The sequence below is a fragment of the Salvelinus namaycush genome, unplaced genomic scaffold (assembly GCF_016432855.1).
Source record: "Salvelinus namaycush isolate Seneca unplaced genomic scaffold, SaNama_1.0 Scaffold2545, whole genome shotgun sequence".
NCBI lineage: Eukaryota > Metazoa > Chordata > Actinopteri > Salmoniformes > Salmonidae > Salvelinus > Salvelinus namaycush.
The window spans coordinates 13,659-36,457 of record NW_024059392.1 but is presented as its reverse complement, the minus strand read 5'-3'; the positions used below and the strand labels follow the sequence as shown (position 1 = coordinate 36,457).

The 22,799-nt window shown below is 45.8% G+C and overlaps 1 protein-coding gene across 1 annotated transcript; it reads right to left on the bottom strand.

Annotated features, from left to right (window-relative positions):
* Window positions 1-598: 598 nt before the first annotated feature.
* Window positions 599-21,493, bottom strand: LOC120039114 (ligand-dependent nuclear receptor corepressor-like protein). Its single transcript, XM_038984640.1, has 6 exons — window positions 21,368-21,493; window positions 4,588-4,653; window positions 4,285-4,355; window positions 2,725-2,851; window positions 2,371-2,568; window positions 599-786 (listed from the first exon to the last, which is right to left on the bottom strand). The coding sequence occupies exons 1-6, from the start codon at window positions 21,462-21,464 to the stop codon at window positions 704-706; spliced, it is 642 nt and encodes a 213-aa protein (XP_038840568.1). The 5' UTR covers window positions 21,465-21,493; the 3' UTR covers window positions 599-703.
* Window positions 21,494-22,799: the final 1,306 nt, after the last annotated feature.

Here is a 22,799-nt window from a genome sequence, read left to right as displayed (position 1 = left end):
AGGTAACCTAGTTCCCACTTGTTTCTGTGTGTCAGTCTGAATAGCTGAGTTACAGACCCCCCCCCCCCCCCAGTATACTAGTTCCACTTGTTTCTGTGTGTCAGTCTGAATAGCTGAGGTTACAGACCCCCCCCCCCCCCCCCCAGTAACTAGTTCCACTTGTTTCTGTGTGTCAGTCTGAATAGCTGAGGTTACAGACCCCCCCCCCCCCCCCCCAGTAACTAGTTCCACTTGTTTCTGTGTGTCAGTCTGAATAGCTGAGGTTACAGACCCCCCCCCCCCCCCCCCCCAGTAACTAGTTCCACTTGTTCTGTGTGTCAGTCTGAATAGCTGAGGTTACAGACCCCCCCCCCCCCAGTAACTAGTTCCACTTGTTTCTGTGTGTCAGTCTGAATAGCTGAGGTTACAGACCCCCCCCCCAGTAACTAGTTCCACTTGTTTCTGTGTGTCAGTCTGAATAGCTGAGGTTACAGACCCCCCCCCCCCCCAGTAACTAGTTCCACTTGTTTCTGTGTGTCAGTCTGAATAGCTGAGGTACAGACCCCCCCCCCCCCCCCCTGCCGTACAAGCTAAATAGTATGGTACTTAAAAGTGAAGTATTGTATTGTCAAGGCATGGTAAATAGTAACGACGGCATCTATTGGCTATGCATACTAAGTAGCGTGCTAGTATGGACATTATGGACCAATGAGAGGAGAGACACTCACCCTGAGGCTTTGTGAATGGTGGGTGACGTGGAGGCGGAGCTGGCAGAGTTCCGCTTGGAGAGGTCGAGCACACTGTCCGCTACGGGAGGAATCAGACAACTAGTTAGAGGTCAGACAACTAGTTAGAGGTCAGACAACTAGTTAAAGGTCACGCAACTAGTCAGAGGCCAGACAACTAGTCAGAGGCCAGACAACTAGTCAGTGGTCAGACAACTAGTCAGAGTTCACACAACTAGTCAGAGTTCACACAACTAGTCAGAGTTCAGACAACTAGTCAGTGGTCAGACAACTAGTCAGTGGTCAGACAACTAGTCAGTGGTCAGACAACTAGTCAGTGGTCAGGCAACTAGTCAGTGGTCAGACAACTAGTCAGTGGTCAGACAACTAGTCAGAGGTCACACAACTAGTCAGTGGTCAGACAACTAGTCAGTGGTCAGACAACTAGTCAGTGGTCAGACAACTAGTCAGAGGCCAGACAACTAGTCAGTGGTCAGACAACTAGTCAGAGGTCACACAACTAGTCAGTGGTCAGACAACTAGTCAGTGGTCACACAACTAGTCAGAGGCCAGACAACTAGTCAGAGATGTGTGGCTCTAGGTCCTGTTGGGTTCTCTACCTGGTATTGGGTTCTAAGTCCTGTTGGGTTCCCTACCTGGTATTGGTTCTAAGTCCTGTTGGGTTCCCTACCTGGTATTGGTTCTAAGTCCTGTTGGGTTCCCTACCTGGTATTGGTTCTAAGTCCTGTTGGGTTCCCTACCTGGTATTGGTTCTAAGTCCTGTTGGGTTCTCTACCCGGTATTGGGTTCTAAGTCCTGTTGGGTTCTCTACCCGGTATTGGGTTCTAAGTCCTGTTGGGTTCTCTACCTGGTATTGGGTTCTAAGTCCTGTTGGGTTCTCTACCTGGTATTGGATTCTAAGTCCTGTTGGGTTCTCTACCTGGTATTGGGTTCTAAGTCCTGTTGGGTTCTCTACCTGGTGTTGGTTCTAAGTCCTGTTGGGTTCTCTACCTGGTATTGGATTCTAAGTCCTGTTGGGTTCTCTACCTGGTATTGGGTTCTAAGTCCTGTTGGGTTCCCTACCTGGTATTGGTTCTAAGTCCTGTTGGGTTCCCTACCTGGTATTGGTTCTAAGTCCTGTTGGGTTCCCTACCTGGTATTGGTTCTAAGTCCTGTTGGGTTCCCTACCTGGTATTGGTTCTAAGTCCTGTTGGGTTCTCTACCCGGTATTGGGTTCTAAGTCCTGTTGGGTTCTCTACCTGGTATTGGGTTCTAAGTCCTGTTGGGTTCTCTACCTGGTATTGGGTTCTAAGTCCTGTTGGGTTCTCTACCTGGTATTGGATTCTAAGTCCTGTTGGGTTCTCTACCTGGTATTGGGTTCTAAGTCCTGTTGGGTTCTCTACCTGGTGTTGGTTCTAAGTCCTGTTGGGTTCTCTACCTGGTATTGGATTCTAAGTCCTGTTGGGTTCTCTACCTGGTATTGGGTTCTAAGTCCTGTTGGGTTCTCTACCTGGTATTGGTTATAAGTCATTTTGGGTTCCCTACCTGGTATTGGTTCTAAGTCCTGTTGGGTTCTCTACCTGGTATTGGTTATAAGTCCTTTTGGTTCTAAGTCCTGTTGGGTTCTCTACCTGGTGTGGGTTCTAAGTCCTGTCGGGTTCTCTACCTGTTGTGGGTTCCTCCTCCTGGTTCCGTGTCACAGTGAGGTCTAGCGGTGTGTCGAGGTCAGACCGCTGGGAGCCTGTGATGGTAGAGGTGGTAAGGTGTGTCTTGGAGGCGTACTCCATAGCGAACTGCCTGACCATCCTCCTCATCAGTTCCTGGGCCACCAGAGGAACGTTAGGGTCTCCGCTGGACGCCAGCTCTGGCATGGACAGACAATCAATCACAGGTATATACACTGTCTACGTACATTTCTCTAGCATGTATGAACCAGGTAGCCAACGATGCTACGTGGCGTTGTTAGCATTAGAGTGTAAATGCCAGCCATCGTCTCTGTTCTGGTTGGACGGGGACTCACCTTTCTTATGGAACACAGCGTGGAGGAACCTGTGAGCTGATAGGCTGCTGTCCGAGAGGGAAGGGGCTTGGGAGGGCGTGTCGTCTGAGGGGGAGGGCAGGGGGGAGGCGGCCACTGGGACATGGTCCTATTAGAAGAGGAAGAGACAATGTCATAACAACACATACAAGCCACACCAGACGGCGTAGGGCGCGTTCCTCTGCCCAGACGGCGCTGACGCCTGCCAGATCTTACAACGTCTGGATCCATATTTTATGTATCAGCTAACAACATCATATAAATCCATGATGCGCAGTCGATGACGTGGCACGTAACCATTGGTTGATGCACGCAACGTCTGAGCAGCGGAACACAACCAACGTCACCTGGACGACGACAGCTCCAAACATTCAGTGACTGACAGAGAAACCCAGTAAATCTGATATAAATGAACTAAACTGAAGCGTTTCCATGAGAACTAAACTGAAGCGTTTCCATGAGAACTAACTGAAGCGTTTCCATGAGAACTAAACTGAAGCGTTTCCATGAGAACTGGAACTAACTGAAGCGTTTCCATGAGAACTAACTGAAGCGTTTCCATGAGAACTAAACTGAAGCGTTTCCATGAGAACTGGAACTAACTGAAGCGTTTCCATGAGAACTAACTGAAGCGTTTCCATGAGAACTAAACTGAAGCGTTTCTGTGAGAGCTGGAACTAAACTGAAAGCGTTTCCGTGAGAGCTGGAACTAACTGAAAGCGTTTCCGTGAGAGCTGGAACTAACTGAAAGCGTTTCCGTGAGAGCTGGAACTAAACTGAAAGCGTTTCCATGAGAGCTGGAACTAACTGAAAGCGTTTCCGTGAGAGCTGGAACTAACTGAAAGCGTTTCCGTGAGAGCTGGAACTAAACTGAAAGCGTTTCCGTGAGAGCTGGAACTAACTGAAAGCGTTTCCGTGAGAGCTGGAACTAAACTGAAAGCGTTTCCGTGAGAGCTGGAACTAACTGAAAGCGTTTCCGTGAGAGCTGGAACTAACTGAAAGCGTTTCCGTGAGAGCTGGAACTAACTGAAAGCGTTTCCGTGAGAGCTGGAACTAACTGAAAGCGTTTCCGTGAGAGCTGGAACTAACTGAAAGCGTTTCCGTGAGAGCTGGAACTAAACTGAAAGCGTTTCCATGAGAGCTGGAACTAACTGAAAGCGTTTCCGTGAGAGCTGGAACTAAACTGAAAGCGTTTCCGTGAGAGCTGGAACTAAACTGAAAGCGTTTCCGTGAGAGCTGGAACTAACTGAAAGCGTTTCCATGAGAGCTGGAACTAACTGAAAGCGTTTCCGTGAGAGCTGGAACTAACTGAAAGCGTTTCCGTGAGAGCTGGAACTAACTGAAAGCGTTTCCGTGACAGCTGGAAGTAACTGAAAGCGTTTCCGTGAGAGCTGGAACTAACTGAAAGCGTTTCCGTGAGAGCTGGAAGTAACTGAAAGCGTTTCCGTGAGAGCTGGAACTAACTGAAAGCGTTTCCGTGACAGCTGGAAGTAAATCAAGACAGAAAATAGCAGTGCGTTTGTATCATGAAGTTGAACTTACATTGATCAGCAGGCTGCAGAAGGAACAACTGGCCTTCACTGCCCAGTCCTCTAGCTCCTCTGGTTCACAGTCTGGGGAAACACACACACACACACACACACACACACACACACACACACACACACACACACACACACACACACACACACACACACACACACACACACACACACACACACTAAAGTCTCAGTCGCACCAACTGGGAGCAAACATGTGTACACACACACGCTCACGTCAAAGACAAGACTCATGTATAACACAAAAATACGTGTACGCAAATACACACCACACACTGACACTCACCATCAAAAATATTGAGGTCTCTGAGCAGCAACGGGCCATAGATTCCCTCCAGAATGCTCTCGAACCCTGCACAACACAAAGGAATATACTGTCAACGACAGGTAGCCTCGTGGTTAGAGGAGGCAGGTAGCCTAGTGGTTAGAGGAGGCAGGTAGCCTAGTGGTTAGAGGAGGCAGGTAGCCTAGTGGTTAGAGGAGGCAGGTAGCCTAGTGGTTAGAGGAGGCAGGTAGCCTAGTGGTTAGAGGAACCCTGCACAACACAAAGGAATACACTGTCAACGACAGGTAGCCTCGTGGTTAGAGGAGGCAGGTAACCTAGCGGTTAGAGGAGGCAGGTAGCCTCGTGGTTAGAGGAGGCAGGTAGCCTAGTGGTTAGAGGAGGCAGGTAGCCTAGTGGTTAGAGGAGGCAGGTAGCCTAGTGGTTAGAGGAGGCAGGTAGCCTCGTGGTTAGAGGAGGCAGGTAGCCTCGTGGTTAGAGGAGGCAGGTAGCCTCGTGGTTAGAGGAGGCAGGTAGCCTCGTGGTTAGAGGAGGCAGGTAGCCTCGTGGTTAGAGGAGGCAGGTAGCCTCGTGGTTAGAGGAGAGGCAGGTAGCCTCGTGGTTAGAGGTGGTAGGTAGCCTAGTGGTTAGAGGAGGCAGGTAGCCTCGTGGTTAGAGGAGGCAGGTAGCCTCGTGGTTAGAGGAGGCAGGTAGCCTCGTGGTTAGAGGAGGCAGGTAGCCTAGTGGTTAGAGGAGAGGCAGGTAGCCTAGTGGTTAGAGGAGGCAGGTAGCCTAGTGGTTAGAGGAGGCAGGTAACCTAGTGGTTAGAGGAGGCAGGTAACCTAGTGGTTAGAGGAGGCAGGTAGCCTCGTGGTTAGAGGAGGCAGGTAGCCTAGTGGTTAGAGGAGAGGCAGGTAGCCTCGTGGTTAGAGGTGGTAGGTAGCCTAGTGGTTAGAGGAGGCAGGTAGCCTAGTGGTTAGAGGAGACAGGTAGCCTAGTGGTTAGAGGAGGCAGGTAGCCTAGCGGTTAGAGGAGGCAGGTAGCCTAGTGGTTAGAGGAGAGGCATGTAGCCTAGTGGTTAGAGGAGGCAGGTAGCCTAGCGGTTAGAGGAGGCAGGTAGCCTAGTGGTTAGAGGAGAGGCATGTAGCCTAGCGGTTAGAGGAGGCAGGTAGCCTAGCGGTTAGAGGAGGCAGGTAGCCTAGCGGTTAGAGGAGACAGGTAGCCTAGTGGTTAGAGGAGGCAGGTAGCCTAGCGGTTAGAGGAGGCAGGTAGCCTAGTGGTTAGAGGAGAGGCAGGTAGCCTAGTGGTTAGGGGAGGCAGGTGGCCTAGTGGTTAGAGGAGGCAGGTAGCCTAGTGGACAGGACTAGTAACCTAGTGGTTAGAGGAGGCAGGTAGCCTAGTGGTTAGAGGAGGCAGGTAGCCTAGTGGTTAGGGGAGGCAGGTAGCCTAGTGGTTAGAGGAGGCAGGTAGCCTAGTGGTTAGGGGAGGCAGGTAGCCTAGTGGTTAGAGGAGGCAGGTAGCCTAGTGGACAGGACTAGTAGCCTAGTGGTTAGAGGAGGCAGGTAGCCTAGTGGTTAGAGGAGGCAGGTAGCCTAGTGGTTAGAGGAGGCAGGTAGCCTAGTGGTTAGAGGAGGCAGGTAGCCTAGTGGTTAGAGGAGGCAGGTAGCCTAGTGGTTAGAGGAGGCAGGTAGCCTAGTGGTTAGAGGAGGCAGGTAGCCTAGTGGTTAGAGGAGGCAGGTAGCCTAGTGGTTAGAGGAGGGAGGTAGCCTAGTGGTTAGAGGAGGCAGGTAGCCTAGTGGTTAGAGGAGGCAGGTAGCCTAGTGGTTAGAGGAGGCAGGTAGCCTAGTGGTTAGAGGAGGCAGGTAGCCTAGTGGTTAGAGGAGGCAGGTAGCCTAGTGGTTAGAGGAGGCAGGTAGCCTAGTGGTTAGAGGAGGCAGGTAGCCTAGTGGTTAGAGGAGGCAGGTAGCCTAGTGGTTAGAGGAGAGGCATAAGCAGGAAACCAGTGAGTGTCAGAGGAGGCTGCTGAGGGGAGGACTGGCTCATAAGCAGGAAACCAGTGAGTGTCAGAGGAGGCTGCTGAGGGGAGGACTGGCTCATAAGCAGGAAACCAGTGAGTGTCAGAGGAGGCTGCTGAGGGGAGGACTTACTCATAAGCAGGAAACCAGTGAGTGTCAGAGGAGGCTGCTGAGGGGAGGACTGGCTCATAAGCAGGAAACCAGTGAGTGTCAGAGGAGGCTGCTTAGTGGGAGGACTGGCTCATAAGCAGGAAACCAGTGAGTGTCAGAGGAGGCTGCAGAGGGGAGGACTGGCTCATAAGCAGGAAACCAGTGAGTGTCAGAGGAGGCTGCTGAGGGGAGGACTGGCTCATAAGCAGGAAACCAGTGAGTGTCAGAGGAGGCTGCTGAGGGGAGGACTGGCTCATAAGCAGGAAACCAGTGAGTGTCAAAGGAGGCTGTTGAGGTGAGGACTGGCTCATAATAACGGCTGGAGTCAACCCTGTGGTTTCCATGTGATTGATTCCATTCCATTGACTCCAGTTCCAGCCGTTATTACGAACCATTCCTCCCCTGAGCAGCCGCCACTAGTGTGTGTGTGTGTGTGTGTGTGTGTGTGTGTGTGTGTGTGTGTGTGTGTGTGTGTGTGTGTGTGTGTGTGTGTGTGTGTGTGTGTGTGTGTAATAACACCATGACTGTCTGGCAGCGAAAACGTACCAATGTAATAAGAGATAAAAAAGGACACCAGTTTGAATGGTAAGAATATTCATTAAGGAGCATCTAAACCAACCAGTTTAAATACACTGTGTTTTAAACTAGATACCTGGCCTTTTGACTCAGTGTACACTAGCTAGCAAGCTAAGTTATAAGATAAGAGACATATAGCTTTTAGTAGAATAGCTATGCTATGACAGCAGTCTTCAACTCCAACCTGGTCTCAGAGCAAAACGTGGTAGAATAGCTATCGACAGCAGTCTTCAACTCCAGCCTGGTCTCAGAGCAAAACGTGGTAGAATAGCTATCGACAGCAGTCTTCAACTACAGCCTGGTCTCAGAGCAAAACGTAGTAGAATAGCTACGACAGCAGTCTTCAACTGCAGCCTGGTCTCAGAGCAAAACGTGGTAGAATAGCTATCGACAGCAGTCTTCAACTCCAGCCTGGTCTCAGAGCAAAACGTGGTAGAATAGCTATCGACAGCAGTCTTCAACTACAGCCTGGTCTCAGAGCAAAACGTAGTAGAATAGCTACGACAACAGTCTTCAACTCCAGCCTCGTCTCAGAGCAAAACGTATAATATTTTTACTAAAATACATGCCACTCCATTTAGTATACACTGAGTGTATAAAACCCAGACTGACCAGGTAAAAGCTATGATCCCTTATTGACGTCATCTGTTAAATCCACTTCAAAATCAGTGCAGATGAAGGGGAGGAGACAGGTTAAAGGATTTTTAAGCTTTGAGACATGGATTGTGTATGTGTGCCATTCAAAGGGTGAACGGGCAAGACAAAAGATTTAAGTGCCTTTGAACAGGGGTATGGTAGTAGGTGCCAGGCGTACCTGTTTGAGTCAAGAACTGCAACGCTGCTGGGTTTTTCCACGCTCAACCGTTTCCCCCGTGTGTATCAAGAATGGTCCACCAACCAAAGGACATCCAGCCAACTTGTGGGAAGCATTGGAGTCAACATGGGCCAGCATCCTTGCGGAACGCTTTGACACCTTGTAGAGTCCAAGCCCTGACGAATTTTGAGGGCAAAAAGGGGGCTCAACTCAATATTAGGAAGGTATTCTGTGTGTTACTTAATGTTAGTTGACTAGACTAGACGTAACATAGTAAACGTAAATCCTAGACACTCAAATTAGTATATGTTACGTTTGGATGGGTGGGCGTATAACGCAAAACAACCCAAAAAGTTGCTTGTTCAAATATCATCAGGGACGACTTCAGCAACTACTTACTACTTTTTAGCTACTTAGCATGTTAGCTAACCCGTTCTCCTAACCCTTTAACTACTTAGTTAGCATGTTAGCTAACCCGTTCTCCTAACCCTTTAACTACTTAGTTAGCATGTTAGCTAACCCGTTCTCCTAACCCTTTAACTACTTAGTTAGCATGTTAGCTAACCCGTTCTCCTAACCCTTTAACCTAACCTTAACCCCCTAATGTAGCATATCATACTAAAGCAGTGTAACGTAATATATCATACTAAAACAGGTCAAAGCAAACTGGTGCGATCAGGACGTAGGATTACTATACATCCTACAATTCGTATTATATAGCAGTACCACAGTATGAGTCATAATACCCATAAAACCTTCCAATCGTTTTTCCACCATTTGTTTTGGAGTTTTACGCCAGGCTTACCCTGGCGTGACGTTTTGATAATCGTGTAAATCTCTTTATGACAAAGGTACTTTTATAATTTTTTTCCTGTATTTAACCCCCCCCCAAAAAATTAAATGCTAATTAGCTCCTAATGTGGCTATCATAAAGAATTACAAATGCCATGATGTTCTGGACTAGACTGCTGAATCGAGGCAAAGGTAAGAATCTCTGGATTAACTAATGTTACCTAAATTTAGAAACTAATAAATTGGCAACATTTCTTTAAATTGACAATTCTGTGAACTGTCTCGTGCAAGATTTAAATTGACACAATACCTGTTAGTAAAGGTGTCACCTAGAGACCTGCAGGATCAATACCTGTTAGTAAAGGTGTCACCTAGAGACCTGCAGGATCAATACCTGTTAGTACAGGTGTCACCTAGAGACCTGCAGGATCAATACCTGTTAGTAAAGGTGTCACCTAGAGACCTACAGGATCAATACCTGTTAGTAAAGGTGTCAGCTAGAGACCTACAGGATCAATACCTGTTAGTAAAGGTGTCACCGAGAGACCTGCAGGATCAATACCTGTTAGTAAAGGTGTCACCTAGAGACCTGCAGGATCAATACCTGTTAGTAAAGGTGTCACCTAGAGACCTGCAGGATCAATACCTGTTAGTAAAGGTGTCACCTAGAGACCTGCAGGATCAATACCTGTTAGTAAAGGTGTCACCTAGAGACCTGCAGGATCAATACCTGTTAGTAAAGGTGTCACCGAGAGACCTGCAGGATCAATACCTGTTAGTAAAGGTGTCACCTAGAGACCTGCAGGATCAATACCTGTTAGTAAAGGTATCACCTAGAGACCTGCAGGATCAATACCTGTTAGTAAAGGTGACACCTAGAGACCTGCAGGATCAATACCTGTTAGTAAAGGTGTCACCTAGAGACCTGCAGGATCAATACCTGTTAGTAAAGGTGTCAGAGACCTGCAGGATCAATACCTGTTATTAAAGGTGTCAGATAGAGACCTGCAGGATCAATACCTGTTATTAAAGGTGTCAGAGACCTGCAGGATCAATACCTGTTATTAAAGGTGTCAGATAGAGACCTACAGGATCAATACCTGTTAGTAAAGGTGTCAGATAGAGACCTGCAGGATCAATACCTGTTATTAAAGGTGTCAGATAGAGACCTACAGGATCAATACCTGTTAGTAAAGGTGTCACCTAGAGACCTGCAGGATCAATACCTGTTAGTAAAGGTGTCACCTAGAGACCTACAGGATCAATACCTGTTAGTAAAGGTGTCACCTAGAGACCTGCAGGATCAATACCTGTTAGTAAAGGTATCACCTAGAGACCTACAGGATCAATACCTGTTAGTAAAGGTATCAGCTAGAGACCTGCAGGATCAATACCTGTTAGTAAAGGTGACGACCTACAGGATCAATACCTGTTAGTAAAGGTGACGACCTACAGGATCAATACCTGTTAGTAAAGGTGACGACCTACAGGATCAATACCTGTTAGTAAAGGTATCACCTAGAGACCTACAGGATCAATACCTGTTAGTAAAGGTATCAGATAGAGACCTGCAGGATCAATACCTGTTAGTAAAGGTGTCACCTAGAGACCTACAGGATCAATACCTGTTAGTAAAGGTATCAGATAGAGACCTGCAGGATCAATACCTGTTAGTAAAGGTATCACCTAGAGACCTACAGGATCAATACCTGTTAGTAAAGGTGTCAGATAGAGACCTGCAGGATCAATACCTGTTAGTAAAGGTATCACCTAGAGACCTACAGGATCAATACCTGTTAGTAAAGGTGTCAGAGACCTGCAGGATCAATACCTGTTAGTAAAGGTGTCAGATAGAGACCTACAGGATCAATACCTGTTAGTAAAGGTATCACCTAGAGACCTGCAGGATCAATACCTGTTAGTAAAGGTGTCACCTAGAGACCTGCAGGATCAATACCTGTTAGTAAAGGTGTCACCTAGAGACCTACAGGATCAATACCTGTTAGTAAAGGTGTCACCTAGAGACCTGCAGGATCAATACCTGTTAGTAAAGGTGTCAGCTAGAGACCTGCAGGATCAATACCTGTTAGTAAAGGTGTCAGATAGAGACCTACAGGATCAATACCTGTTAGTAAAGGTGTCAGAGACCTGCAGGATCAATACCTGTTAGTAAAGGTATCACCTAGAGACCTGCAGGATCAATACCTGTTAGTAAAGGTGTCACCTAGAGACCTGCAGGATCAATACCTGGTAGTAAAGGTGTCACCTAGAGACCTGCAGGATCAATACCTGTTAGTAAAGGTGTCACCTAGAGACCTGCAGGATCAATACCTGTTAGTAAAGGTGTCACCTAGAGACCTGCAGGATCAATACCTGTTAGTAAAGGTATCACCTAGAGACCTGCAGGATCAATACCTGTTAGTAAAGGTGTCACCTAGAGACCTGCAGGATCAATACCTGTTAGTAAAGGTGTCACCTAGAGACCCGCAGGATCAATACCTGTTAGTAAAGGTGTCACCTAGAGACCTGCAGGATCAATACCTGTTAGTACAGGTGTCACCTAGAGACCTGCAGGATCAATACCTGTTAGTAAAGGTGTCACCTAGAGACCTACAGGATCAATACCTATTAGTAAAGGTGTCACCTAGAGACCCGCAGGATCAATACCTGTTAGTAAAGGTGTCACCTAGAGACCTGCAGGATCAATACCTGTTAGTACAGGTGTCACCTAGAGACCTGCAGGATCAATACCTGTTAGTAAAGGTGTCACCTAGAGACCTACAGGATCAATACCTATTAGTAAAGGTGTCAGCTAGAGACCTGCAGGATCAATACCTGTTAGTAAAGGTATCACCTAGAGACCTGCAGGATCAATACCTGTTAGTAAAGGTATCAGATAGAGACCTGCAGGATCAATACCTGTTAGTAAAGGTGTCACCTAGAGACCTGCAGGATCAATACCTGTTAGTAAAGGTGTCAGATAGAGACCTACAGGATCAATACCTGTTAGTAAAGGTGTCAGCTAGAGACCTGCAGGATCAATACCTGTTAGTAAAGGTGTCACCTAGAGACCTGCAGGATCAATACCTGTTAGTAAAGGTGTCACCTAGAGACCTGCAGGATCAATACCTGTTATTAAAGGTGTCACCTAGAGACCTGCAGGATCAATACCTGTTAGTAAAGGTGTCAGATAGAGACCTACAGGATCAATACCTGTTAGTAAAGGTGTCACCTAGAGACCTGCAGGATCAATACCTGTTAGTAAAGGTGTCACCTAGAGACCTGCAGGATCAATACCTGTTAGTAAAGGTGTCACCTAGAGACCTACAGGATCAATACCTGTTAGTAAAGGTGTCACCTAGAGACCTACAGGATCAATACCTGTTAGTAAAGGTATCACCTAGAGACCTGCAGGATCAATACCTGTTAGTAAAGGTGTCACCTAGAGACCTGCAGGATCAATACCTGTTAGTAAAGGTATCAGAGACCTGCAGGATCAATACCTGTTAGTAAAGGTGTCAGATAGAGACCTGCAGGATCAATACCTGTTAGTAAAGGTATCACCTAGAGACCTGCAGGATCAATACCTGTTAGTAAAGGTGTCACCTAGAGACCTGCAGGATCAATACCTGTTAGTAAAGGTATCACCTAGAGACCTGCAGGATCAATACCTGTTAGTAAAGGTGTCAGCTAGAGACCTGCAGGATCAATACCTGTTAGTAAAGGTATCACCTAGAGACCTACAGGATCAATACCTGTTAGTAAAGGTGTCACCTAGAGACCTGCAGGATCAATACCTGTTAGTAAAGGTGTCACCTAGAGAGCTGCAGGATCAATACCTGTTAGTAAAGGTGTCAGATAGAGACCTGCAGGATCAATACCTGTTATTAAAGGTGTCAGATAGAGACCTGCAGGATCAATACCTGTTATTAAAGGTGTCAGATAGAGACCTACAGGATCAATACCTGTTAGTAAAGGTGTCAGATAGAGACCTACAGGATCAATACCTGTTAGTAAAGGTGTCAGCTAGAGACCTGCAGGATCAATACCTGTTAGTAAAGGTATCACCTAGAGACCTACAGGATCAATACCTGTTAGTAAAGGTGTCACCTAGAGACCTGCAGGATCAATACCTGTTAGTAAAGGTATCACCTAGAGACCTACAGGATCAATACCTGTTAGTAAAGGTGTCACCTAGAGACCTACAGGATCAATACCTGTTAGTAAAGGTATCAACTAGAGACCTGCAGGATCAATACCTGTTAGTAAAGGTGTCACCTAGAGACCTACAGGATCAATACCTGTTAGTAAAGGTGTCAGCTAGAGAGGACCTGCAGGAGCATGCTGGGATTTGTAGTCTGGCATGATGTCTACGTTGATGCTAATTAACATTTTCAAATCTGAGCGTAAATAGAGCCGAATATATTGATAAAAGTCACCTTGTACTAGAGAGATTTACACGGTTATCAAAACGTCACACCCTGGGTAAGCTTACAGGAAACACAGCCCTTATTTGAAGTGTTTGTAAAATTCCCTATGGGAAAAATGATTGGTGAAAAAAACTATTGGAAACATTTCCCTGTTTGACCACTAGGTTTTATGGGTATTATGACACGTCCACTGTGGGGCTCTATAGTACCAACGTAAAGTAACATATCATACTAAATGGAGTGGCACGGATGTGTATAAAAAAATAAATAATAATAATACAATTTTTTTTTAATTACTTTGTAAAACGTTTTTTGTCTGAGACCAGGTTACCAATTCTGCCATGTTCAGTACACAAACATTGTGGAACGCTGCAGATAGAAATAGCATGAACAGAGCTGACGTGATTCCTTATTTGTGGTCTTATTCTACATGCCAGAGGCCGTGTCTATACTTGACACGAACATGCAACGTCTGCTATCAGAATACAAAAGATTGCATTAAAAAGACAGGTGCATTGTGGTCTGATTGTGTTGAGATCTGCCTGACCATCTCAGGAGGTCAGGGATGTATTGTGTGCGGATTTCTCCTCAGTCTGGACTCAAATCGAGCTCCCGAAAGCGCATACAGTGGGCAACGTCATCAGCACTCCTCCCACAAGTCTCCAGAAAACTTGTTAGATAGATAATATTTAGAAAAACACTTATTGGGCGAGAATTATGCTAACCCTTTTATTATGCTAACCCTTTTGCAATCCCTTCATCTTTTCTTGCTTGCTAGCTTGCCGATTAGCTTCCGAGGTTAGCTGGCTAGTTAGCTACAGTCAGTAGTTATTGGAGACGGAGGCAGCGTTTCTTAGCCAGTCGAAATCATGAATCAGCTGGCATAATTTTTATGGATATATACAAAATAAAATGTCAACTGAGAAAAAAGTTTAAATGAAGTGTAGCTGCTTTGCAGTGTTTCCAGCTTTAGTTTGAAGCGATTGTGTTGTTGTTGTGTTGTTGTTGTGTTGTTGGCTCTGTTGTTGGCTGTGTTGTTGTTGTGTTGTTGGCTGTGTTGTGTTGTTGGCTCTGTTGTGTTGTTGGCTGTGTTGTGTTGTTGGCTGTGTTGTTGTGTTGTTGTTGTGTTGTTGGCTCTGTTGTTGTTGTGTTGTTGGCTGTGTTGTTGTTGTGTTGTTGGCTGTGTTGTTGTTGGCTGTGTTGTGTTGTTGTTGTGTTGTTGGCTGTGTTGTGTTGTTGTTGTGTTGTTGGCTGTGTTGTTGGCTGTGTTGTGTTGTTAGCTGTGTTGTTGGCTGTGTTGTTGGCTGTGTTGTTGGCTGTGTTGTGTTGTTGGCTGTGTTGTTGGCTGTGTTGTGTTGTTGGCTGTGTTGTGTTGTTGTTGTGTTGTTGTTGTGTTGTTGGCTGTGTTGTTGGCTGTGTTGTTGGCTGTGTTGTTGGCTGTGTTGTTGGCTGTGTTGTTGGCTGTGTTGTGTTGTTGGCTGTGTTGTTGGCTGTGTTGTTGGCTGTGTTGTGTTGTTGGCTGTGTTATTGGCTGTGTTGTTGGCTGTGTTGTGTTGTTGGCTGTGTTGTGTTGTTAGCTGTGTTGTTGGCTGTGTTGTGTTGTTAGCTGTGTTGTTAGCTGTGTTGTTGGCTGTGTTGCTGGCTGTGTTGTTGGTTGTGTTGTTGGCTGTGTTGTTGGCTGTGTTGTGTTGTTGGCTGTGTTGTTGGCTGTGTTGTGTTGTCGGCTGTGTTGTCGGCTGTGTTGTGTTGTTGGCTGTGTTGTGTTGTCGGCTGTGTTGTCGGCTGTGTTGTGTTGTTGGCTGTGTTGTTGGCTGTGTTGTTGACTGTGTTGTTGACTGTGTTGTTGACTGTGTTGTTGGCTGTGTTGTGTTGTTGGCTGTGTTGTTGGCTGTGTTGTTGGCTGTGTTGTTGGCTGTGTTGTTGGCTGTGTTGTTGGCTGTGTTGTGTTGTTGGCTGTGTTGTGTTGTTGGCTGTGTTGTGTTGTTAGCTGTGTTGTTGTCTGTGTTGTGTTGCTGCCTGTGTTGTTGGCTGTGTTGTTGTTGGCTGTGTTGTTGGCTGTGTTGTTGGCTGTGTTGTTGGCTGTGTTGTTGGCTGTGTTGTCGGCTGTGTTGTCGGCTGTGTTGTCGGCTGTGTTGTTGGCTGTGTTGTCGGCTGTGTTGTCGGCTGTGTTGTCGGCTGTGTTATTGGCTGTGTTGTTGGCTGTGTTGTGTTGTTGGCTGTGTTGTCGGCTGTGTTGTGTTGTTGGCTGTGTTGTCGGCTGTGTTGTGTTGTTGGCTGTGTTGTCGGCTGTGTTGTGTTGTCGGCTGTGTTGTGTTGTTGGCTGTGTTGTTGGCTGTGTTGTGTTGTGTTGTTGGCTGTGTTGTGTTGTTGGCTGTGTTGTGTTGTTGGCTGTGTTGTGTTGTTGGCTGTGTTGTGTTGTTGGCTGTGTTGTGTTGTTGGCTGTGTTGTGTTGTTGGCTGTGTTGTGTTGTTGGCTGTGTTGTTGGTTGTGTTGTTGGTTGTGTTGTTGGCTGTGTTGTGTTGTTGGCTGTGTTGTGTTGTTGGCTGTGTTGTTGGCTGTGTTGTGTTGTTGGCTGTGTTTTTGGTTGTGTTATTGGCTGTGTTGTTGGCTGTGTTGTGTTGTGTTGTTGGCTGTGTTATTGGCTGTGTTATTGGCTGTGCTGTTGGCTGTGTTGTTGGCTGTGTTGTTGGCTGTGTTGTGTTGTTGGCTGTGTTGTGTTGTTGGCTGTGTTGTTGGCTGTGTTATTGGCTGTGTTGTTAGCTGTGCTGTTGGCTGTGTTGTTGGCCGTGTTGTTGTCTGTGTTGTTAGCTGTGCTGTTGGCTGTGTTGTTGGCTGTGTTGTTGGCTGTGTTGTTGGCTAGCTCCTCTAAACAACAGTGTCCTGACGAGAGAACACATTTTCTATGCCAGGCGAAATCCGGGCCTCATTACCTAACTGTTATGGACGCATCCAAATAAATGTCACTGGAAAACATCTTAAACAAATACAAATATAGCTACTGTTGTTATTCTGGCTGCCCTGTACGTTAGCCGTAGTCGGTTAGCTAGCAATCAACGGATAAGAACGGAGCATTTAGAGCGAATGACTGGGTCGCGTCCATAGTTACAGAATAAAAAGACAGAACGACTGGGTCGCGTCACATAGATACAGAACAAAAAGACTGAACGACTGGGTCGAGTCCATAGTTACAGAACAAAAAGACAGAACGACTGGGTCGCGTCCCATAGATACAGAACAAAAAGACTGAACGACTGGGTCGAGTCCATAGTTACAGAACAAAAAGACTGAACGACTGGGTCGAGTCCATAGTTACAGAACAAAAAGACTGAACGACTGGGTCGAGTCCATAGTTACAGAACAAAAAGACTGAACGACTGGGTCGAGTCCATAGTTACAGAACATAAAGACTGAACGACTGGGTCGCGTCCCATAGATACAGAACAAAAAGACTGAACGACTGGGTCGAGTCCATAGATACAGAACAAAAAGACTGAACGACTGGGTCGAGTCCATAGATACAGAACAAAAAGACTGAACGACTGGGTCGCGTCCATAGATACAGAACAAAAAGACAGAACGACTGGGTCGCGTCCCATAGATACAGAACAAAAAGACTGAACGACTGGGTCGCGTCCATAGTTACAGAACAAAAAGACAGAACGACTGGGTCGCGTCCCATAGATACAGAACAAAAAGACTGAACGACTGGGTCGAGTCCATAGTTACAGAACAAAAAGACAGAACGACTGGGTCGCGTCCCATAGATACAGAACAAAAAGACTGAACGACTGGGTCGAGTCCATAGTTACAGAACAAAAAAACTGAACGACTGGGTCGAGTCCATAGTTACAGAACAAAAAGACAGAACGACTGGGTCGCGTCCATAGTTACAGAACAAAAAGACTGAACGACTGGGTCGAGTCCATAGTTACAGAACATAAAGACTGAACGACTGGGTCGCGTCCCATAGATACAGAACAAAAAGACTGAACGACTGGGTCGAGTCCATAGATACAGAACAAAAAGACTGAACGACTGGGTCGAGCCCATAGATACAGAACAAAAAGACTGAACGACTGGGTCGCGTCCATAGATACAGAACAAAAAGACTGAACGACTGGGTCGCGTCCATAGATACAGAACAAAAAGACTGAACGACTGGGTCGAGTCCATAGATACAGAACAAAAAGACTGAACGACTGGGTCGAGTCCATAGATACAGAACAAAAAGACTGAACGACTGGGTCGCGTCCATAGTTACAGAACAAAAAGACTGAATGACTGAGTTGCGTCCCTGGCAACCGAACCAATAGAACGAACGACCAGCCGGCTTGGGTAGCAACCCTAGATTTGTGTCGGGACTATGGGTGTGATAGACTACATCCTGTTTGCTGAGTAGAGTGTTGGAGGCTATTTTGGTAAATGACATCGCCGAAGTCAAGGATCGGTAGGATAGTCAGTTTTACGAGGGTATGTTTGGCAGCATGAGTGAAGGAGGCTTTGTTGCAAAATAGGAAGACAATTCTAGATTTAATTTTGGATTGGAGATGCTTAATGTGAGTCTGGAAGGAGAGTTTACAGTCTAACCAGACACCTACGTATTTGGAGTTGTCCACATATTCTAGGTCAGAACCGTCCAGAGTAGTGATGCTAGTCGGGGCGGCAGGTAGCCTAGTGGTTAGAGGATTGGACTAGTAACCAAAAGGTTGCAAGATCGAATCCCCGAGCTGACAAGGTAAAAAATCTGTTGTTCTGCCCCTGAACAGCCACAAGGCCCTGAACAGCCACTAGCCACTAGGCCGTCATTGTAAATAAGAATTTGTTCTTAACTGACTTGCCTAGTTAAATAAAGGTTAAATAAACAAAAATAGTCGGGCGGGTGCAGGCAGCAATCGGTTGAAGAGCATTTGGTTTTACTTGCATTTAAGAGCAGTTGGAGGCCCCAGAAGGAGAGTTGTATGGCGTTGAAGCTCGTTTGGAGGTTAGTTAACACAGTGTCCAAAGAAGGGCCAGAGGTATACAGAATGGTGTCGTCTGCGTAGAGGTGGATCAGAGACTCAACAGCAGCAAGAGCGACATCGTTGATGTATACAGAGAAAAGAGTCGGCCCGAGAATTGAACCCTGTGGTACCCCCATAGAGACTGCCAGAGGTCCGGACAACAGGCCCTCCGATTTGACACACTGAACTCTATCAGAGAAGTAGTTGGTGAACCAGGCGAGGCAGTCATTTGAGAAACCGAGTCTGCCGATAAGAATACGGTGATTGACAGAGTCGAAAGCCTTGTCAAAAACTGGCTGGTGTTGACAAGCACCCTCAGTTCATATGCATATTATTTCATATTTAACGAAGTGATTGAAATGACCTTCATCCTCAATAGTCTATTCCAGCATTCTACTACGGGGGGGGGGGGGGGGGGGGACAACAAGCATCTCAACAAAAACAAATAATAATAATAATAATGGCCTCGCTATTCATGTTTAATACATTTGTTTATTTGAACTATGGAGGCTGCTACATCATTCAGTTTACATCTTGACTACTGTAGACTATCTGAAACAAGAGTGTGTGTGTGTGTGTGTGTGTGTGTGTGTGTGTGTGTGTCATGTGTTGTTTATGTCTCTGAAACAAGAGGTAGGCCTTGTGTGAGTATCATGTGTTGTCTATGCCTATTGAAATGACAAGTCAATCTCGCAAATGGGCCATTTGTAACCGTTTGTAGTCGTAACATGGTGGTTTGTTGTAGATGGCCCCATATACCACGGCTAACGGCTGTATCCAGACACTTGGTATTTTGGTATTTTCTTAGGATCCCCATTAGCTGTTGCAAAAGCAGCAGCTACTCTTCCTGGGGTTCCACACAGAACACAGAACACGAAACAAAATACAGAACACGAAACAAAATACAGAACACAGAATACAGAATACAGAACACAGAACACAGAATACAGAACACAAAACAGACAAGAACAGCTCAAGGACAGAACTACATACTTTTATAAAGGCACACGTAGCCTACATATCAATGCATACACACAAACTATCCAGGTCCAATAGGGGAGAGGCGTTGTGCCACCAGGTGTTGCTTTATCTGTTTTTTGAAACCAGGTTTGCTGTTCATTTGAGAAATATGAGATGGAAGGAAGTTCCATGCAATAAGGGCTCTATATAATACTGTACGCTTTGTTGAATTTGTTCTGGATTTGTGGACTGTGAAAAGACCCCTGGTGGCATGTCTGGTGGGGTAAGTGTGTGTGTGTCAGAGCTGAGTGATTTGGGGACTATGAAGAGACCCCTGGTGGCATGTCTGGTAGGGGTGTGTGTGTGTCAGAGCTGTGTGTAAGTTGACTATGCAAACAATTTTGGATTTTCAACACATTGTTTCTTATAAAAACAAAAAGTGATGCAGTCAGTCTCTCCTGAACTCTTAGCCAAGAGAGACTGGCATGGATAGTATTAATATCAGCCATCTGATTACAATGAAGAGCAAGACATGCCTCTCTGTTCTGGGCCAGCTGCACTTTACTTTAAGCATCACGCTTAAAGCCAATTTATTCTTGATTCGAAAATGTGGTCAGAGGCGCCATACGGAGGGAGTGAGGCAATTGCGGAGAGGCCAAATTGAGTTCCATACCACATCCCTCCCAAATGTTGTTACAATGCGGAGGGCTCCGTAATAGCTCCGCATTGACATGACAGGTTGATGGTAGGTGGGGGGCGGGAGTTCCTGTATAAACACAAACTCACTTCCTTCACAACAGCGCTGCTCGTAAGAAGTCTGAATGCCCCTGACTTCTGCTGAGGCCATATCACAGTAAATGCTGTTCGGCCACTGCAGACATTGCTTTGACCATTCGGAGCGTTTAAAGAACAACCCTTAACCGTGATATATTGGCCATATACCATACCCCCTCATGCCTTATTTATTAAACCACAGCAGTCAAACAAATTAAATTGACATACATGGATGGATTAAAAAATCTGGTGAGTTTAAATAAAGGTGAATTATACTTCCTCTTGCGACATAGTCAACATTTGTTTATTAAATTTGCAATACTTATTTTCATGAAAAACGAATTTTGCTTCTAACATCATTACAAGTTACGTCGATATTCCTTAATTTTGCGCTATAACATTATGGAAAAAGTGTTTATTGTACAAATGTGGCAACTCCTCTCTTGCATAAAAAAAGGAAGTGGGCTAGTTCAGGCCTTTTGGCTGGTCATTTGGCTAAATATTTGAACTTGACCTGGCAACCCTATTGGTAACATTAGCTAGCTAGCTAACGTTACACTCATAACCCCCTTCCCCAAAATAACCTAAACATTAGCCGGTACAAATCACGGTTGTCAATGTCTAGCTACATATTTAACAGCTGGCTAGCTAACATAACATAGAAAAACAACTGTATAGCACGAAACTGTTATTCTAACATGTTTTACTAACAATTAAACGTTAGCTGGGATACTTATCGACAATATAACGCAATCCTAACTAAACGTTAGCTATACAAATTAGTATGAAAATGTCTATCTATTTTTAAACCTGTTTGAGTGCAATGTTTACTGTTCATTTCTATGTTTTTTTGTTAATGTTGTGTTTTCTCACTTGGGTTTGTTAATTTCACTTGTTTCGCCAATGTAAACATGTTTCCCCCGTGACAATAAAGCCCCTCGACTCGAACGGTAGCTAGTAATGGTAACCATAACAAACATGTTAGCTAGCTAACCTGATCCAACTAGCTAGCATGCTAGCTGCTAGAAATCACGGATACGACTTCTGCCGGGGGGGTTACGGGACATACATTGAAACAGCCAAGACAGGACAAAGAAAATGGAGCCAACCGACATGGACATGCTAACGTTAGTTACCTGCAGTTAAGGCAGATTGCAAAGGTATCTAGCATTAGCGGCTAACGTTCCAGCTAAACCGGGTTTAACTCTTGTTGCGGATCTTCCCTTTTGTACTTTGGGGATGTAATCGCTTCCAAGTCAAAGCCATTAAAAAATATGCCTAGGATCTTCTTACCCACGCAGTTGATCAGTTTGTGCCGCCAGGTATCGAGTTCCCGCCTGAATCCTTTCCTTTCTACGGTGCATTTGGAGCTGCGGCACTGGGCAGCCATTCTGTCTGCCTCCTCCTTTCCCCCTGCTCTCTCCGTCTCTGCGTGACGTCACCAGGAGTCAACCTCCACTCATCCCGACTGACCTCTCTCTGTTTCTCTCTCTCTCTCTCTCTCGCTCTCTCTGTCTCTCTCTCTCTTTCTGTCTGTCTGTCTGTCTCTTTCTGTCTCTTTTACTCTTTCTGGGTCTCTCTCTCTTTCTGTGTCTCTCTCTCTCTCTCTCTCTCTCTCTGTGTCTCTCTCTCTCTGTGTCTCTCTCTCTCTCAATTCAATGGGCTTTATTGACATGGGAAACATATGTTAACATTGCCAAAGCAAGTGAGGTAGATAATATACAAAGTGAAATAAACAATAAAAATTAACAGTAAACATTTAACATACAGAACTTCCAAAAGAATAAAGACATTACAAATGTCATATTATGTCTATATACAGTGTTGTAACGATGTGCAAATAGTTAATGTACAAAAGGGAAAATAAATAAGCATAAATATGGGTTGTATTTACAATGGTGTTTGTTCTTCACTGGTTGCCCTTTTCTTGTGGCAACAGGTCACACATCTTGCTGCTGTGATGTCACACTGTGGTATTTCACCCAGTAGAGTTGATCAAAACCGGGCTTGTTTTCGAATTCTTTGTGGGTCTGTGTAATGTGAGGGAAATATCTGTCTCTAATATGGTCATACATTTGGCAGGAAGTTAGGAAGTGCAGCTCAGTTTCCACCTCATTTTGTGGGCAGTGTGCACATAGCCTGTCTTCTCTTGAGAGCCAGGTCTGCCTACTGCGGCCTTTCTCAATAGCAAGGCTCACTGAGTCTGTACATAGTCAAAGCTTTCCTTAAGTTTGGGTCAGTCACAGTGGTCAGGTATTCTGCCTCTGTGTACTCTCTGTTTAGGGCCAAATAGCATTCTAGTTTGCTCTGTTTTTTTGTTACTTCTTTCCAATGTGTCAAGTAATTATCTTTTCGTTTTCTCATGATTTGTTTGGGTCTAATTGTGTTGCTGTCCTGGGGCTCTGTGGGGTCTGTTTGTGTTTGTGAACAGAGCCCCAGGACCAGCTTGCTTAGGGGACTCTTCTCCAGGTTCATCTCTCTGTAGGTGATGGCTTTGTTATGGAAGGTTTGGGAATCGCTTCCTTTTAGGTGGTTGTAGAATTGAACGTCTCTTTTCTGGATTTTGATAATTAGCGGATATTGGCTCTGCATGCATTATTTGGTGTTTTACGTTGTACACTGAGGATATTGTTGCAGAATTCTGCATGCAGAGTCTCAATTTGGTGTTTGTCCTATTTTGTGAATTCTTGGTTGGTGAGCGGACCCCAGACCCCAGACTCACAAC